This window comes from Cydia pomonella, chromosome 26 (genome assembly GCF_033807575.1).
Source record: "Cydia pomonella isolate Wapato2018A chromosome 26, ilCydPomo1, whole genome shotgun sequence".
Classification (NCBI taxonomy): Eukaryota; Metazoa; Arthropoda; class Insecta; order Lepidoptera; family Tortricidae; genus Cydia; species Cydia pomonella.
This window is the reverse complement of record NC_084728.1, coordinates 8582801-8602992: the sequence shown is the minus strand read 5'-3', so window position 1 is coordinate 8602992 and position 20192 is coordinate 8582801. Positions and strand designations below refer to the sequence as shown.

Below are 20192 nucleotides of genomic sequence, written 5' to 3'. Positions count from 1 at the left end.
GTCGTCTGTATTAAGACGAAACAGGAGCTGAGCCCGAACACAAATTTGAGATTTTTAGGAAAGTTATGCCGTCGCGCTGACGCGGGCGGCGAGAGACTATCCCTGTGGTGCACGCACACAGACGCGTACGCTATTTGCGCTCGCGCCGCCTCGCAGGCTTCACGTGGCGCGATGGCAGTGCGCGACCCGCTAAACTAGAAGTTCATGCAAACTTATTCTTCGGTTATATTATAACTTGTTCGTTCGCCAACTCGGTTCGTCGGTTCGGTTCTCCATACAAACGTAGTTACGCTCTCATTTTAAAACGACTAGCTATATAGATTACTCTGAAACTTTGTAAATATACCAATAGTATAATGTATCCCACCAAAAACATAACTTATAAAAAAAAAACTCGCAACTCGGTTCAACCGTAAAAAACAACCGAATGCTCAACCTTAAAATTTCTAACTTTTTACAACAGTATTATTTAACTTGCTCCCAATGACATATCAAAAAAGAAAAGACTTTAATATAGTCGAAACCAATTTTTGTTCAACCGCTGGTCTAGAAGCCCTATTCACGTCTCGATAGCCTGAGCCCAATGATGACAACAGTCCAGACAGTCAATTAGCCGGCCTCTACGGAAATCGTTTTGTCAGACACTAAGCAACTGATGATTCTCTAGGCACCGAAGTAGCTGACAGTTCATAATGCACTCCGTTATCTTCAAGAAAAGGGAGGTTATACTTATTGGCTCGAAGTTGGATGGATTGGAGCGGTCACATTTGTTAGGGATTGCATCAAAGCTGAATTACACAAGGTCAGGACTCAGGACACTACTCGTCAAGGACGTTTCCGGAGCCACGGATAAATAAGATCCTTTTCTTAAAATAATACACAGTAAGAACGTCCACACTCGACCGCGTTCGAGCACGCACTGTGGAATGGGCCACGTGTAAATCCAATCTACACGATGGCCCATCGTAGGCCAGTCCAAGGGAGGTATTTATGCGTTAGAGGGAGCAAGTGATATTGCTATCTCATTCCACTGCATAGCTGCGTCCCTGAGACTAGCGTACGATGGGCCATCGTATAGAGGAGCCCTAGATGCGTACAGCCATCGCTGGCCCACTACCTGTGCGGACGAAAAACCGACACCGTGGCTATTCCATCGCCATCCCGCCGAGCCATAAGCCATCCGACACCACTAACCTCTCTACACGCTGGCCCAGCTTAGTGGGCCACTAAGATGGTCCATCGTGTAGAGGAGCCATTATTACTTTTTTGCTCAGCACATCCATTGTGCATCAGTTTACATAATGCTTTAAGAAAAAATATCAAACATTGGATGGAAAATGTACATTCTATTTTAATTAAATAAATAAAAAAATATTAATAAGACATATTTGAAATCGAAAATCGTATGTAATCAATAAATGTGCAGAGTTTGCAATTTTTAAGAGGAAAGACGGCCGTGTCTCCATACAAACGTAGTCCCCATTTTCCTCGTTGGATATTGACGTTATGGAAAATTTGTTTACATCATTTGATTTAAATTAACCATAGCTGTGCACCAACGTTTGACATTTTTAGATTTTTGAAAAAACCGAATTCATACAATTTTTTAAATGCTCCTAACTCTTATAATAATCCAAAATTCGAAAAAAAACGTAGGGTATAGCTGTGGTTGATATACAACAAATTAGGTCAAAATATTTTCAATAATGTTAATATCCAAACAAAAAAATGAGGACTACCTTTGTATGATAAGGTGATTTCGCGCGGGTCCTCGACTTTCGTCTTTAGTTCGAAATTGTTGTTATTATCTCAAAAAATTCTGTCTCATATTATTAGTTTTCCACTTTTGATATAAAATTAGAATAGAATAGAAAAATATTTATTTGGCATAAAATCAAAACATAAAAACAACAAAGTAAATAATTACATGTACACCAAATAGGATGCCGCTCAGCATAAGCCGTGTCTTGTAGACGCGGCACTGGTTAGAGAGAGTTAACAAATATTTATTTTTGACTATGTCTTTTTTTTTTTTTTTTAGGATTACCAACAGATAATACATCTTACATGCTCTTAAATCTATATGACAATCAGGACTGATGCTTATCTAATTATAGGTAACCACATCTTATATAAGTGTCTTCTACCAGTGAACATGCAGTAATCTTACGGTTAAATTAATTAGTACCAGTACATATGGTAAATAGTTGATAACAATTATTAACTACTTATATACAAATATTTTATATAAATATTTTATTAAGTATTTTTAAGTCATCTGTGAATCTGTGGCGAATTATTTGTGATATCCAGTAAGCCAACATATTTCATCACCTTTCTTTTAAACTGTTCTAGTCTATCGTTGAATATGTCAACTCCCGCAGAGCCAGGGATATGATTGTATAATTTTGCCATTCTTAAAAGGGCAGAGTTACGACCTAAATTTGTTTTCCCAAATGGAATTCTAAACAGCTTATACAAACCAGGACGAGGTAGCTTAGCAGGAACAGTTATTTTAATTTTACTTAACAATTCTGGACAATCCAGCCCCGTACTATTAACCAATTTATAAAGGAACATTAAATCTAGCACTTTTCTCCTGTTACTTAGTGACATAAATCGAAAGAATTTCAGTCGTTTACTATATGATGTGAGTTTACGGCTTTTGGAAGAAGAATATCCTAAATGTGTTAAAAAGCGTCTCTGTACCTTCTCAATTCGATTCTTATGTACCTCGTAATAAGGTGTCCAAACCTGGGAGCAGTACTCTAGGTTACTTCTGACTAATGTATTATATAGCAATACTTTAGTACGAGCACGCCTAAACTGTCCAGCGTTTCTTAATAGAAAACCTAACATACGAGACGCTTTTTTAATGATGTTTGTGTAATGGGCATTGAAATTAAAAAATGGGCAAAAAAATGTCCGCTTAGTCATAAAACCTGTTGAGTTACGAGTAAATACTTTTTAAGGTTGTACTTAAAAAGGTAATGGATTTGCATTTTCGGATTGGTGGCGGTAAATTGTTCCAACACTTCGTTGCAGCATATCGAAAGCTGCCACGACAAGCGGACGTACTGCGTTGAATGCCGTTAAGTCTGAGGGCACCACGTACATGACCCTTCGATAACTTAAGTTTTTCAAATATATAAGACTGCTGTTTATCGTGGATGACTCCAAAAAGCAATGATGCAAAGTGCAAAGTACGTCTGGCTGCCATATTTAACAGATTAGCACATAATTTGGCTCAGAACTTTCCCAAAAATATTCTTGAGAGTAATGAGAATTTTGCTCTATTAAGTTTAAAATATTGTTTCGAGACCAGTTCGCTTTACTAATATCAATAAAAAACACATACGAAATTTATTTGAGCAAAAAGAGAAACATTATCCCAATAAATTAGTATGTTTCCTCCAATAAAGGGACAAAGAACGTACCGAGAAAGTTCTCGCGAGGACATTCCCAAGCTCGGGAATTTCTTGAGAGTGAAGAGAAAGTTGCCCTTATAGTATTATTTTCGGTTTCAAACTGTTTAAAACATTTATTAAACACTTATAGAAAGATACACAAACAATAAAAAATCAGAGTTCGTACACATATTTTGTACTTTCTCGGAAATTTCAGTTTCGGTGAACATTCCCGAGCACTTTCTCGCAATGTTCAATATGATACAGAATTATCAGTACTAGGAGCATCAGTTGTATGAGACAAATTTCTCTTCGGTATCCACCTCTTGTCCATTAATTCTTGGGTCACCGCTACCACGTCTTTCATGTCTACGTCAAGTTTCACTATCTTCTCGTACAGTTGAAAATATGAGGCGATATCAGCGAACGATTTATCTATAACCAAACACAAGGAAAACGTTTGAGAAATTATATCCTTTTTTTATACTACATCGATGGCAAACAAACATACGGCCTGCCTGATGGTAAGCACTCTCCGTAGCCTATGGACGCCTGCAACTCCAGAGGTGTTACATGCGCGTAGTGATGGGTCGCTACCAGTAATTTACTCAAAGTGGAAATATTCCCGGTAGGCGGTAACGCTACCGGTAATATTACCAGCGATCAGTAAGATTGAGTAACTTTGAAAAAATAATTAGAATGTTTACGTTTTTTTCGTGCTAAATACTAAAATAAATGATTATGCTATTATCTACAATCATAAAACAGTCAAGAATTCTCTGATAGAGTAAATTCACAATGTTACCGGTAATATTCCCAATACTACCGGGTATTTTTCCAAAGTTACTGGGAACAATACTATCTGGAATAAATTATCAAAATAAGGCTTAACTGTATAAAATAAAATAAAATATGCGTATAATTCAGTATACTTAAGTATGAATATAACAATCCACATTTTGTATAATAATGATCACAGTTTTACAAAAAATATATATTAAAGTTATTTAAAATAAAATGAGCTTTATACATTTTTTTTATATAAAAACAAAGGTAGTAGTGTCCGATCGAAACATGTTTTTTTTTGCCGAAACCGAAAGTTCGGTTTTGGTTCTAGTTGCGGCCGAAACCGAAACTTTTATAGACGTATTAAAATTGCGAAGTAAAATATCAATGGTAACGGACCTTTCTTTTCAGGCGTATGAACAATGAAATATCTATAATACGCGTAGATGGTACAAAATAAAACAAGTTTAGTAAAAATACGTTAAATAATAGTACATTACGATACAAGTGCGAAAAATAGGAAATTCGAAACGAGTGGCGATAAATTAAAACACGACCGAAGGGAGTGTTTTAAATCGAAACGAGTTGCGAATTCCCTATTCGCACATGTATCGTACAACGTTTTACAGTACATATGGCCCTTTAAATGTTCGACACAGTAACATAATATGCTACTTCTCGCACTAGTGCTATAAAGTAGCCCCATATGTACTGTAATAGTACATTACGATACAAGTGCGAAAAATAGGAAATTCGAAACGAGTGGCGATAAATTAAAACACGACCGAAGGGAGTGTTTTAAATCGACACGAGTTGCGAATTACCTATTCGCACATGTATCGTACAACGTTTTACAGTACATATGGCCCTTTAAATGTTCGACACAGTAACGTAATATGCTACTTCTCGCACTAGTGCTATAAAGTAGCCCCATATGTACTGTAAAATGTATTATGAGTTTAATCTTAAGAGATCACAATCAATCAAAGTTTTGGCGACTTCCTCTGCTCTTCGATTTACAACATGGCCGTAAAGTTTCAGAGCGAATTAATTAATTGCACTGTGCATGTAGCCAAAAGGTTACTGTTCAACTGGTTGTTGTCACTTGATTATAGCGAAACTGAGACATTACTCCTAAGAATTGTTTAACATTAACTTTATTAATTATATAAAATGAACTAGACTAAAAGATTAGTATAGAACCGAAGTTATAAAGAATGAAGCATTAGATAAATAGTTTAATACTGAAAACTGCATCTATCAACTTAGGTATAAACCTGAATGTCATATTTATTATATAAAAATAAATTTTCGTTTTTCGTTGACTTGCATGACATTTATATGTACTTCTGGTCTCCCGCGATACAGGCCTAGCCTAGTGCGGGGACTCCTGGAAACTCTGTTGTCAATCTAGTTATGCACCAACTCTTAAAAACAACCGCTGTATACTTTTTCTGTGTCCTTTCTTGTGCAATAAACACATTTTTTATCTTTATCTTTATCTTTAACCAAACTTCAATAAGGCCTATTCAATTTACTAAGCGGACCCTCTTACTTACACCTCTTTTCATCTGCTACTTCAAAACAATTGTTGTACAGGTCACTTCTACTGCTACATAGGAAGAGATTGAAAAGATCGGTAACTAAACGATATGTCAAAATTGACGTTTATTTCGATTCTTCTGTGATCTCAATAATTTCTAACGTCAAAGTGACATTGGTTGCCCGCATCGAGCTGCTTCTGTCAATTATACGACATACAAACGATATCTAATTGAGAACTTATCTAAACCAGAGCTTATCGTTATCTTATCTTTTCCGTATTTCATTCTTCGAATAGGGCCGATTGGGTAGTTTAGCCGGTTTTCGGCCAGTTAAGCTAAATATTGAATAAGGATGGATTTTGTGAATACTGGACTTGACTAATCTTAGATATTACATTACTTATAGACTAAAAATATGATCTAGTTGTAATTTTTTTTATTAAAACATGCCATATTATAGCGATGAGAAGCAACATGCTGGCACGTCGGTTTGCTCACTGTTCCGACCAAGCCAAAATAACTTTGTTCAAGGCGTACTGTCAGGCGTTCTACACTAGCCAGCTGTGGTACCATTTCACGAAACGATCGTTCAATAGACTTCGAGTACAGTACAACAACGCGTTTCGTGCAATGTTACGGCTACCGTGGCGGTGTAGTGCGTCTGGTATGTTCGCCGAGAACAGAGTAGATGACTTTTAGAAGGCACTGGTCGTTTGTCGGGAGAGTGAGCGAATCGGCGAACAGTATTGTTAAAGTAGTGTACACAACCTGCTACTGTATGAGCAAGGTTTCCCCGCTGCACCTATATAATTAGCCTTAATTTTAATTGTATATTTTATTTTATTGTATTGTTGCGTTATTGTAATTTAATGGGTTGATACCTGAATAAATAACATTTTTATTTATTTATTATAGTTATTTTATAAAAATAAGGAATATGAAAATGTGGCTATTTAGCTGGGTTTCGGCCATTTTTTTTTTTATTTACGGCCGCTCACCCACCGGTCCTTGGCCACTGTTATATAAAAATTTTAAGTGAATCTTATTTCATACTCCTAAGACCTTGATACTGGTGAAATAGTCCCACTGGACTAAAGTCATAATTTAAAAAAGAAGAAGATTTGGTTGGTTAACCAATAAATGTTATAACTACCCGAAAACGTACAAATTTGTTTTATTTAATACCTAAAGATACAGAGTTATAGGTTTTACCACGCTCCGCCCCAGTGGACAGGCAGCCTCAAGGCCAGAGGCGTTGCTAGGCGTGGGCGACGTGGGCCACCGTGGGCCTCGCGGTCCGAGGGGCCTCGCGCCTCTAATAATAAGTATATCTCGGACACAACGTAAAAATGTTCGTTATTTCTTGCGACACCAGAGGGCCTTGCTAAATGTACCTTGCCCTCATATAATTTTGGTCTTGCCCCGCCACTGCTCGAGGCATAACTTACAAGTTTTTTTGCCGTGTAGATTTTCAACATGTTGCTTGTAATTATAGTGCATGGTCGAGAACAGTGCTAGCTGCTGCTGTCTGATATCCCTCATAAGAGCGAAGCAGTAACCGATTTTATATTCAAGAGTGGATTTGTAGTGCAATCTTAATGCTTGCCCGTATGTTAATTTATACCTGTATAAAAATAAATAATTAATAGTAGATTATTCACCTAGGGCATAAAGCGATCCAATTCATCCGAGACAATTTATTTACCGATATAGGTCGAGGATAAAATGGGGCATTTATGCCCGAGTTATATACTCTTTTCACTACGATTGCGAGGAAAATATACAGATTTATATATATATATAACAAGAGAGGTTAGAGGTGTTCCAAAATTGGGTACTTGACACATGTTGAATATTATAACAAAATTAAGTTAAATGGATAGAAAATGAGCCATCCATTATAAAAAAGTGGAATTAAAAAAAAAAAAATTGAGATTATAAAAAAATACGAGGCTCCGAAGTCTCAAAAAAAATTTTTTTTTTCTTTCAAAAATAGAAAAGAAAATGGTACCATTCGATTCCTTACATTTTATTGAAAAATAAATTGTATAGGAACTAAACACATAAACGCAATATTTCAGGGTCAAAATGGCAATTTCCTTGATCTTCCATACATTTAGGACAGACTTATATAATGTGACGTCGCTCGTGTGTAATGTAACTCTCATTTCTGACCTTTGTGTTGCTTAAATGCCATGAGTCCTATATAGACATTTCTTGATCCTCAGGAAAATCAAGATTGTTTGACATTATTTACGAAAAACAGTCATGTAGCCAATTGAAGCGCTTACTTTGTACAAATTGTACAAGTTGCCTTTAGTCGTGCCTAGGTAAGTGAGAGATGTGCACGTCCTAACGGTCTACTGCACACCGAAAGAGAAAAATAAAAGCTTATGTTTAACAACGAGTATGACAAAGATAATTGGAATACAAAAATAATAAAATAAAAATAAAAAACAATTTTGCTTCGAAGGTTTAAAAATAATAATCGCAAACCAATGAAGCCGTCCTAAAAAGAGTGAAAGAAAAGAGAAGCTTAATGAGCATTATTAAAGATAGAAGAGGAAAAATGATCGGCCACCTGCTACGACACGACCACTTCATCAGAAACAGTATGGAAGGGAAAATACAGGGTGGACAAATAAGAATGATACAATTTGTTTTTAAATTTTAATTACATTAAGTGGAAATTTTATGAAATATTTTTTTATAAATATATTATTCAGGGTTGGCAATTGTATACGGAAGATAATTTCTGCCAAATGTCTACCACTAGCAGCAAGCAATTTTATCTCAAATGTTTCTGTTGTTTAAAACACGTTGTTTGCTCGATTAATTTTGAAAAAAAGTGACAGTGATTGGCACCCAAATTCCCTAAATTTTGCAGCTCTTGACTTATTTCTGTGGGGCTATCTAAAATTACGTGTCTATGCTAACGAGCTGATGAAATTTAAACAGTTAAAACCGACTATTCGACACAAATGTACTAAGATAATGCGAAAAATGTGCGAATAGATGCTGAAAATTGGGATGATAAGGGCTTACATTTGCCTGCTGTTAGAGGGGGACATGTCAGACATTATGTTTCGCATGAATTTGCCAACCCTGAAGAATATGTTTTTAAAACAATACTTAATATTTTTTGAACTTAATACAGTAAAAATTTAAAAACAAAATGTATACTTCTTATTTGCCCACCCTGTAAATGGAAGGAGAGGGAGGGGAAGACCAAGAAAAAGTTATATGAGCCAAGTAAAGGAGCGTGTAGGAGCCGTGTCGTACCAGGACACTAAAGGGCTGGCATCGGATCGACCAAGGTGGAGACAACTTCATCAAGCTGCGCCGACAAGAGCTCTGCTCTTCAATTTAAGAAGAGAAGATGGAAGTATTTTTTGTGCTCCTTATGTATGAGTCTATCGGAAAAAGAGGCCAAGGGAGACGCAAAGACCGCTGGATTGATGAAATTCAAAGAATTGCTGGTAGAGACTGGAAGCTTAAAGCACAGAATAGGAAAAAATGGAAACAGATGGGGGAGGCCTTTACCCAAAGCGGGGCCATGTAAAGAAAAGAAAAAAAAAACACTAAATTTTATTACTTTATAAAAACTATATGTAAATTTGCATGGAAATAAAAGGGCTTTATTATTATTATTATTATGTATGAGTCTCACCCATCTTTATTCTTTTCATTACACTTGTTCGAAAAAGATCTTATTTCATGCAGGTATACAAAGGCTTACTGTTCCCGCGGGAGTTATGGATTGTAAAAAAAAAGCTACAACACCACTAGGGACTAGATTTTTTAAGAAGTTAAATTACTAACCAATTTCGATGGATTATGGTCCGAAATAAACATTTTTTTTTTTATATAAGCTTTTTTTTACTGTGTTACCAATATATTCGAACCAAGTAGGTAGGAATGAGTTTAACTTTTAAAATACTGACGATTATGATTTATTTTTATTGTTTATCTTATAAAATATACAATTTGATTAATTTAATAGCCGTTTAAAATATTTTTACAGAATTTTCAATCGTGGCTGAATGCCGGATAGGTATGTGCCTTCGATGGGTAACCTGTCAAAGAATGACAATATGGTGGGCGAATGCTTGAAATTTCCCAGTATTTAAGAATAATTTCGCTTAAAATTTAGTTTTTTCTTCGCAAGTGTGATGAATAACATTGTGGGTAACTCCAGGGGTAAGAATACTCGTATTGCAAACTAATAAACTACAGGTCATTTGTGCTCTTCACACAAATAAATGCCCTTACCGGGATTCGAACCCAGGACCTACATAGGTAGGATCACTACCCACCAGGCCAGACCAGTCGTCAAATTAGTATCAGGTTTTCAGTTTTTTTTTGGGACAACGTTCGGGCGTACTAATTTTCTCTTCGACGAAGCCGGAAAGCGGCCACACAAGCGGTTTAGCGCAGGGGCCCGAAAGTTGACGCTTTCCGGCCGGAGGCCAGAAAAATACCTTGCTGCGTAAACAAACTGGGTCATCAAATCGAAGGCTCTGTTCAAAGCATTTGCGTTCATTCGTTTAGCGGGATCCACCGTCGTCGTCACACTTTTTTTTTTATTCCTTAATATATTTTTCATGGACGTCGTTGTAAAGGCTGTCGCAAACTTTTCTTTTTTATTCTCATAAATAACTTTTAATTTTTCAAAACGATGCGCAGTATCATTGATTGAGTCAAGCTCAAAGTTTGGTATGACGCTCTCTGTGTTAGCGATCATGTTTTCTAATTCTGTTGGCGTGAGGGGGTTCGTGAACGCAAATTCCCTTGTTTGCTGTTGAAACTCCTTCATGCTGTGAGGAATTAGGTTTTCGTTGAAAGTATAGTTCAGGAGGCTATAGCTGAATGGGACAACTGAAAACACCAAAAATAAAGTTTTGTCTAAAGTTCATATTTGGGTCAAGCTTTTATCGCTCACTGTACTTTAATTCCACGTGCAAACAATTCTAAAAACCTCGAACATAAGTAGTTGGCGTTGTTACATCTGTGAGTTCCAATGGCAGCCTCCTGTCTCCATCATCAGACGGCTCCATGTCATCTCAACATATTTTATGTACATATGCAAAATTTCAGCTCAATTTGAAATCGAGAAGTGGGTCAAGCTTAACTTCCAAAATTTGACCCACACTAAGTAATATACATACATACATACTAACAGGGCAAGTTAAATAAAGGCTTGTAATTAACCTTTTTCCCTAGGGACGTAAACCTTGTTCACTAGGGACGGTAAACATGATGAAGACATTGAAAGGAAAGTGAATGCTGGAAATCGTGTTAATGGGGCACTCAACGCTTTTATGAGCAGCCAGAAGGTGTCGCACAAAGCACGTTTGCTGTGCATAGAGGGGTGTTGGTGCCTACACTTATGTATGGTAGCGAAAGTTTGGTATGGCAGAAGAGGCATCAGAGTCAAGTGAATGCAGTGGAGATGAGAGTGTTGAGAAGTGTGTGCTGTGTGAAATTATAAGATAGAATTAGGAACAGTGTGATAAGAGAAAAGTGTGGACTGAACGAAGATGTAGTGACAAAAATTGAGAAAGGTATGTTTGAGTTGGTTTGGACAAGTGGAAAGAATGAGTGAAAGAAGGTTAACAAAGAGAGTATATAAGGGAAAAGTAGAAGAGGGAGCTGGAGGAGGTACACCTCGGCGGACTTTCTCTGATAAAATCGGGGAAATCCTGAAGAAAGGCCAGGTCAAGAACACCCTAAACAGACGAGCGTGTATGAGGAATGTTATGAAAGTGAAGGAAGCGAAAGATTTAGTCAGGATCGTAGCAAGTGGAAATCCGTGATCTCTTCCTACCCCTCCGGGAAATAGGCGTGATTATATCTATGTATTGTAATTAAAAGCAATTTTCTTCTTAAACATGAAAGCCTATTCTCATTAATTAGTTTTTGAGGTTTTGACATGTCATTATTAGCTCACAGTGATTGGTGTGATGGAAATGCACTGGAAGTCGTATTATTTTAAATAAAACTAAAAAATCGGTAGAGAGTACCATTTTGTACCATTTGGCGTTGAAACTCTAGGTCCATGGGGTCCCAGCGCGAAGTTTTTAGGAGAATTCGCGAAGCGTCTGGTTGGCGTAACTGGCGACCGAAGAGCTGGCGGCTTCCTCTCACAATGTATCAGTATTGCGATACAACGAGGAAATGCCGCCAGCATCCTTGTTACAATACGTCAAGGGCCTATTTTAGATATAAGCTACTTATAGTAATCATCTGTATATATCCATTATTAATATTATTATGTATCTCCTTGGATTTCACGGGCCTATAAATCCCGGTCTTTTGATAGGCTTGCGTGGGGATATAGATCCAATACGTAGAGGCCCCTTGTAGAGCTTTAATGTCATGTAAAACGCCTGCTGGAACCCGTTCACAGGCCGAACAATAGACACCCATGAACCGGTCGCAGCAGGCATTGGGATTATTGTAGTAAAAGTGAACAGTATAACGGTCTATGGATTGAAGTTTGGGAGGACAATGAGACTGGGTTATTGGAAAGAGGTCCGGACACCTGCCATAACAATGTTTTCACTAGTTATCGAGGCAGGCGGTGACTCGCCGCCCACTAGATGGGCCCCTGAAAATGCCGTCGTGAAGACGACCAGGAGCAACACCGGTGTGAGCGGCTCAGGGGTGTCGAGAGTTGTACGCCGCTTTCTAGCTTTCTACCCAGTGGCTGATAGCAGCCACTGTGCCAACTCGCGTCTTATGCAAGTTTTCACTTCCACCCCTGGAGCATTTAGCTCTAACGACTTGTTATGTATATTGTTATTGTAAATAAATAAGTTGTAACTAAAAAAAAATTTTTGCCAAAAATTTCATTCTATTTAGTACTTTAAGATTTTATAGCTGACTACTTTTTCTCCCACAGGCAACTAATACTCATCGAAGCAATTCTAAAAACCACAAATACAATTAGGTTGCGTTGTTTCATCACCAGAGGGCGTGCAACTTAGCGTCCACATTATTGCGAGCAATTACGCTAGTTTGTCCGATCTCTGTTTATCACAGAGTTCCTATGACCTCCTGTCTCCATCATCAGCTCGATGGTACCATAATATTGCATTATCACCCAACTTACATATATATGCAAATTTTCAGCTCAATCGGAAATCGAGAAGCGAGTCAAATTCGGCTTCCAAGATTTTTTTTTTTTTTAATTTATTTAGGCAACAAACAACACAAAAAAAATTGGCATTGGCAAAGATTTTGACACAAGGATGTTCGCTTTCCATACAAAATACAATAGCGTTTCATGAAGTCATTACACACTATTACTACATAAATATGTGCGCATTTATCTACTTTCGAATAGTCGGTTGGGCTAAATTGACAGAAATTTATTATTTCATACAGAAATCACGCAAAAAAGCGCTGGTGGCCTAGCGGTAAGAGCGTGTGACTTGCAATCCGGAGGTCGCGGGTTCAAACCCTGGCTCGTACCAATGGGTTTTTCGGAACTTATGTACGAAATATCATTTGATATTTACCAGTCGCTTTTCGGTGAAGGAAAACATCGTGAGGAAACCGGACTATTCCTAACAAGGCCTAGTTTACCCTCTGGGTTGGAAGGTCAGATGGCAGTCGCTTTCGTAAAAACTAGTGCCTACGCCAAATCTTGGGATTAGTTGTCAAGCGGACCCCAGGCTCCCATGAGCCGTGGCAAAATGCCGGGACAACGGGAGGAAGAAGAAGAAGACAGAAATCACGCAAAAAACGTTATTTTGGTGTTACATTAATAAAAATTATAACTTTTTTTGCGTGATAAGTAATTACTTAATAAATAGATTCGAATAGTGTGTAGGTAATTACTTAATAAAAGGCAACTTTTGTATGGAAAGCTAGCCCCCTTAAATAAAAGCTTGGATAAATAAAGGAATGTGGAATAACTCACTGTACCTCACTGTTATTCAAACGCGAACTCGTGTCTCCAGTACCTCTAGTGTAAATTTGATCGACATCATAACGTGACGAACGCGTTTACGGTAAGTCTCATTTTGTATAGGATTTGTTAGTTTCCAAAACGTCCCGCTTGGCGCGCTCTTTCTAAATCCAATACAAAATGAGACTAAACGCAAACGCGTACGTCACGTTTCGAAATCGAATTTATTTACACTAGGGGTACAGTACCCCTAGTGTAAATTTTATCGACATCTTTTGTATAGGATTTTGAGTTTCCAAAACGTCCCGCTTGGCGCGCTCTTTCTAAATCCAATACCCTCCTAAGGCCCAGCCATAGAAATGTAAAATCCTAAACTTGCCACTAGAATTTGAACCTATAGTGCAGGGAATACAGTTGATTTTATTTTGTTTGAAAATTGAATGAAACAAAGCCAATGCAACTCTGTTCCAATTGAATATGATTTAAATTTCATCGAACTGAATAAGTCCTATAGGTAGGACCTTGGGCCTTACGAGGATACAAAATGAGACTAAACGCAAACGCGTACGTCACGTTTCGAAATCGAATTTATTTACACTAGGGGTACAGGATACCAACTCGGCGCTCTACCAACTAAACTACCAACGGTGTACTTTCGTTTGGCTTAAATGAATCTTTGGCAAGTTTACACTTAGCAATTAATTTGTATGGTCAAATGATGATTTTCCATCAATTTACTTTGATTAGATTAGATTTATTTAATTCATAATATGAAATTACAATATTATATTAAACTAATCTTAGTACAACACAACACCGACAACACCACACGACACCCGCCCGACAACATCCGCCAGGATAGTTAGTTTAATAGATATTAAACTAACTATCCTGGCGGGTGTTGCGTCCCATAACACGGGCAAGAGCAGCGTCCCCTTACATTTTATTAAAGTATAAGGGCCTTTACGTGTTGGCTCCACGCAAGCCTCTTCGGAACATCATTATTCCGTGATGGAAATAGTTATTTGTTTTACAAGGGCGCAAAGTTGTTGTTTAACCGCTCGTGCTAATATTGATACCCGAGCAAGCGAAAGATTCCAAAATTGGTTCGAAAAGTGGAATCTGGAGCGTTGCGAGGGTTTCAAGGCAAGAGGGTTAAACAAACTTTGCCTCCGAGTGAAACACGAAATTTTTCACCACACCAACGCGAGGAAAATACTAACTATGAAATACCAAAAAAATCAAACATAATCAAATTCAACTGAACGTAATAATAAATGTATCATTCAAAATCATCATTTAAAAGTCAATTCTAACATAAGGAAACAACTCAAAATTTGCATCTGATTACTTTTTTTTTAATACTACGTCGGTGGCAAACAAGCATACGGTTCGCCTGATGGTAAGCAGTCTCCGTAGCCTATGTACGCCTGCAACTCCAGAGGAGTTACATGCGCGTTGCCGACCCTAAACCCGCCCCCCCTCGTTGAGCTCTGGCAACCTTACTCACCGGCAGGAACACAACACTATGAGTAGGGTCTAGTGTTATTTGGCTCCTGTTTTCTGTAAGGTGGAGGTACTTCCCCAGTTGGGCGCTGCTCTAGATCTGGAATGACATCCACTGGCCGTGCCCTACCACACAAAGCGAGATGACATCACAATGCCCATACCTCTCTTTAGGACGTAGTTTAAGGACGTACCCGGGTCCAAGGACGTACCCGGGTCCAGGACGTACTTTGCCCCACATGTGGATAAAATGCAACTTTCTCATTAGTTTTTGAACAATCAAGAGGGCCTTTACCAGTTGGTGTGGTGAAAAGATACATATGCATATTAGATTAAGATTATATAACTTACTCAGTAAGAACAAGGAAAAATGATATATCAAAATCATGTCTGTTCCTGTGTCTGTTGACTAATAATGTATTTTCCAATATTAAAACAAATACTAACATTAAACGCAAACCATAAAATTTGCAATTACAATCAGAATTATATAGCCTATAAAGTATGTTATTATCGTATAATACTCTAAGGTAACTAATTCAAATATGTATGGAGTTGTAATTTTAAGTACATAGAATCTATATTTAAGGTGTATATTGGTACAACGGAAAATGCAAAAAAAAGCAATCTTATCAATGACCTAATTTTTTTTTTGTTTTTTGCATGCATAGTATAACATATTATGAACAATACTCCCATACATTTAAATTTATTCTAATTTATTTCTGCTTGTTAGAAATTAATTTAGTATGGGTAGCACATCGTTACTGGTGAATTTCCAATATGACTTGGAACTCCGGTAGCCGTCTAAAAAGTGTAACGTTCTTACGGTAGATGTCGCTAGGGTCCCCTAGACCCATTTGGTGGAAAAATTTGCTGCCTATTGATGAGGTCTTGGTGGCTCAGATGGCAGAACGCTGGAGTTATCGATCCAGAGGCCGTGAGTTCAAGTCTCATCCAAGGCAGTAATTTTTGCACTTTTAAATTTATTCTAAGCTTAATATGCCCATAGTAAACAGCAAGTTATTTTTTTTTTATGGTAGAGGAGGCAAACGAGCAGACGGATCACCTGATGGTAAGCGATTACCGCCGCCCATGGACACCTGCAACACCAGAGGTGTTGTAAGTGCGTTGCCGGCCTTTGAGATGGGAGTACGCTCTTTTCTTGAAGGTTTGAAGGTCGTATCGGTCCGGAAATACCGCAGGCGACAGTTCATTCCACAGTTTAGCTGTGCGAGGCAGAAAGTTCCTGGAAAAACGCACAGTTGAGGACTGCCAACCATCTAAGTGGTGAGGATGGAAATGTTGTCGCGTAGGGCGATGGCGAAAAGAAGCGGCAGGGATTAATCCGAACAATTCCTCGGAGCACTCCCCGTTGTACATGCGATAGAAAATGCAGAGCGAGGCCACATCTCTACGCAGCGCCAAGGAGTCAAGCCGATCCGAAATACACTGGCAGTCGACAATTCGCGGGCGCACCTGCGCCTTATAAAGCTGTAGGCGTATTGTATACGTTGTATTTTTAATAATACATAAAGTAGTCAGGGTATCATCCGAACCGGTAATGCCGGATTTAGAAGTCTGGAGGCCTCGGGCAATAAGGGAGTGGAGGTCTTCTGGCCCCAAATTATTTTACATATAAAATGGTAACTTTTCCGAAGTCTATATTGTAGGGGCTCCTCTTTTGTGGAGGCCCCGGGGCTGTAGCCTCGATTGCCCTCCCCTAAATCCGGCCCTGCGAACCGGACCACGTAACATAACATTTAATATATTATGAAAAGAAAGATAAATTAGAATAAAATTTTGATTTTGGCGACCGGTTTGGCCTAGTGGGTAGTGACCCTGCCTACGAAGCTGATGGTCCCGGGTTCAAATCCTGGTAAAGGCATGTATTCGTGTGATGAGCATGGATATTTGTTCCTGAGTCATGGGTGTTTTCTATGTATTTAAGTATTTATAAATATTTATATATTATATATATCGTTGTCTAAGTACCCTCAACACAAGCCTTATTGAGCTTACTGTGGGACTTGTCAATTTGTGTAATAATGTCCTATAATATTAAATTTATTATTTTATTATTATTATTAAAATTTATTCACCAAAACTTTAAGTGATAACATCCTTAGCAACTTAAAAAAAAACTGTATTTTCTAAATTATAATTGAAAATATGAGTCTGAACACAATTGAACCCCTTGAAATAATAACCCAGATAAGAAACTTGAGACTCAAACATATTAAGAGGAAGCATTCATTTGTGGTAGTTTTTTCCATACAAATTTTCTCGACATTTTCTTCCCTGGATTTTGGCCCTTTATGAATATTTATTTTATTTATATGAGTTCAATACCATTACCTGTGTTTTTACGTTTTGCTCGTTTTGATATTCTGGTTTTTTGATCGAAACCATTGACATACCTATATTGTATCTAAGGACGGGCCTTACGGGCAATAAGAATGGGGTCAGTACAGCGGTGTCACGCACACGAATTCGAGCCAATCGTCCAGTAACGCCACAACGCGAGTGGTTGATGAGTTCGCATCACGCGCGCGATTGGTCGCAACTAGTTGCGTTAGACTGCACGATTGGCTCGAATTCGTGAGTGACACCACTGAACTTAAAGTATTATTTTTGATGACTCATAGAAATAGTAATTGTATTAATAGTGATATAATCAATCAAGCCACTTAGTAAGCTTCGTGGCCTTACCATGGTAGGTACTCGACTGAAAAGCTCTCCATTTTTTTTTATTTTTTTTTTTAATAAATAAATATTATAGGACAACATTACACAAATTGACTAAGTCCCACAGTAAGCTCAACAAGGCTTGTGTTGAGGGTACTTAAACAACGATATATATAGTATATAAATATTTATAAATACTTAAATACATAGAAAACACCCATGACTAAGGAACAAATATCCATGCTCATCACACGAATAAATGCCCTTACCAGGATTTGAACCCGGGACCATCGGCTTCATAGGCAGGGTCACTACCCACGAGGCCAGACCGGTCGTCAAGTCAATTATATCACGATTATATATATTTTTTTGGAGGATAGGCAGGCGTTTGACCACGATCTCACCTGATGGTAAGTTATGATGCGGTCTACGGTGGAGCACACTTACCTATGAGATACCTATTTACTATATAAAAATACCATACATACTGTATAAAACACTATATTGTACCGCAATATTAGATATCATAGGAATCCTAGCATCTCGGAAGAAAAGTTAATTACCACTAGATTTGAGGTTAGAAAATTCTAATCTTAAAAAACGGGGTATAACCGTGAGTGATTGGAATCGCTACCCGGACGCAAGTAGCAAGTACCAAGACATACTTACAATAAGTTATGTAAACGGTCATTTCTCCGAATCTCGTCTCTTTACCGGCCGATATTCGTCACTTGAACGTCGAACGAGCCGCACTTTCGCTTTTTTAAAATCGAACGCGCATTTCGAAAATAGAACGTTTCAAGTGTTCGATGATAGCGCGTTTTTCCAAGCTCAAACTCAAGTTTTGTTTTGATGAAATTAATGACTGTAGTGTTTTGTTTATGCAACTCTGAAAGTGCGTCTTAATCCATTCAAGTGTTTTTTTTACTAGACCAATAGACGATAGTGTTTTGTTTTTACGAATGATCAACTGCAAAAGTACGCTTTAATCGATACGAGTGTTTATTTTTACTAGACCAATAGATGAGTGCTTTTTGTTGGTAACGTTTTAAGTAAAATCGGAAAGTGCGTTTAGTTCGTCACGGATGATTTAGAAAAGAACTATGATTAATTTAAATAAAGTGATACTTTTTATAATAATAGTAAACGTCAACAGTAAAGATACGGGTGATACAGTGAATGAAAATATTTATGAATCTAAAAATTTTATAAACTCAAACGGAAATAACGTTATTTCCAGACTTATTAGTGAAAGTAGATTTAATTCAGAAATAATTAAAAATATAGGCAAAGATAGCGATAATGTGAATCACTATGAAGACATTACGATTTTAGATGAAAACGGACAGTTGAAGAACTTAAAGTATAAATCTGCTAATAAAATTAAGATTCCAAGTGATGAAATTAAGACTGATGATAAAGTGAGTGTTATTGACAATCAAGTGGAAGTCCCAGTGACTTTTAGTGAGATAGATGAAACTAAATATGAACTTAGTGGGCATAAGTCGAAGTTCTTCGATGAAATTGGATGTAAGTAAAAAAAAAAATTTCTACTCGTCGACTGTAATGGAAGTAATATTTCGTGTACCCCATCTCAACTATAAGGTTTATTTCGATACGTTGTAGTCAACTATAAAAAAATTACCAATCACGCGCGCTCCCATAGAAAATACTACATTGGCGTGAACTCGGAGTGTACTACATTTTTGTCTACTTACAAATTTTCAATAATCATTTAGGTTTTATAGTAAAAAAAAAACTATTATTTTAGATGACTCGTAGAAAAAGTATTGCATACCATAGTGATATAATCAAGCTTTTCAATCTCGTACCTTACTTAGGCAACTCATCAAGCTTCATTGCCTAAACACGGTACTCGACTGAAAAGCTCTGTATTATATCACGATTGTATAAAATATTATATACAGACCGATCGGGTGTTCAAAAATATTTTTCATCACACTTGCTCGAAAAAGATCTTATGCAGCTGTACTGGAGGACAAAGGTATTTCTGTATCTGTTTTTTATGTAGTGTGCAATAAAGAATTTTATTATTATTATTTGTCTGTCTTACCATATCTCGGGACCATGGGGTCCCGGACCTTTGGGAGGCATACGTGGGGCCGAAGCCAACAGCGCAGAGGCCCTTTAAGACAAATTAATCTACAAGCAAGGGATACACGTCGCGGATACCATCTCCGAGCGCACAATATGATACATCCGGAGATGGTCCCCGCCAGGTGCAAAGACTATTGCAGTGCAGCACTTTTGTGCTGCGATGGGATCTAAGGTCATAAGGCTATTGATTTGAAAGTTGGATGGACTGGATAATAGGCTATGGGAGGA

The 20192-nt window shown here is 37.6% G+C and overlaps 1 protein-coding gene and 1 long non-coding RNA gene across 3 annotated transcripts in view; both read right to left on the bottom strand.

Annotated features, from left to right (window-relative positions):
• Window positions 1–1865: 1865 nt before the first annotated feature.
• LOC133532179 (uncharacterized) overlaps window positions 1866–20192 on the bottom strand; it is a 49074-nt gene continuing 30747 nt past the window's right edge. The window contains exon 2 of the long non-coding RNA XR_009801659.1: window positions 1866–2346. This is a non-coding gene — a long non-coding RNA (uncharacterized LOC133532179). The remainder of the gene's footprint in view (window positions 2347–20192) is intronic.
• LOC133532072 (uncharacterized) lies at window positions 3588–15774 on the bottom strand. 2 transcript variants are annotated; one of them, XM_061870564.1, is made up of 5 exons: window positions 15510–15774; window positions 11761–11928; window positions 10219–10615; window positions 7186–7361; window positions 3588–3842 (listed from the first exon to the last, which is right to left on the bottom strand). In XM_061870564.1, the coding sequence occupies exons 2-5, from the start codon at window positions 11795–11797 to the stop codon at window positions 3661–3663; spliced, it is 792 nt and encodes a 263-aa protein (XP_061726548.1). In that variant the 5' UTR covers window positions 11798–11928; window positions 15510–15774; the 3' UTR covers window positions 3588–3660. The 2 variants fall into 2 exon arrangements, with proteins under 2 accessions (XP_061726548.1, XP_061726547.1); XM_061870563.1 differs by lacking the exon at window positions 11761–11928 and having other exon boundaries at window positions 15510–15634.

What these genes read in the sequence shown, in the direction of transcription:
- LOC133532072 (XM_061870564.1), bottom strand. Translation starts at nt 11,797, where the DNA reads ATGGACCTAGAGTTTCAACGCCAAATGGTACAAAATG. An exon ending in ACGCCAAATGGTACAAAATG is followed by an intron (nt 10,616 to 11,760) that starts GTACTCTCTACC and finishes TGGTGTTTTCAG; the next exon opens with TTGTCCCATTCAGCTATAGC. An exon ending in TCTACACGGCAAAAAAACTT is followed by an intron (nt 3,843 to 7,185) that starts GTAAGTTATGCC and finishes GTTTGGTTATAG; the next exon opens with ATAAATCGTTCGCTGATATC.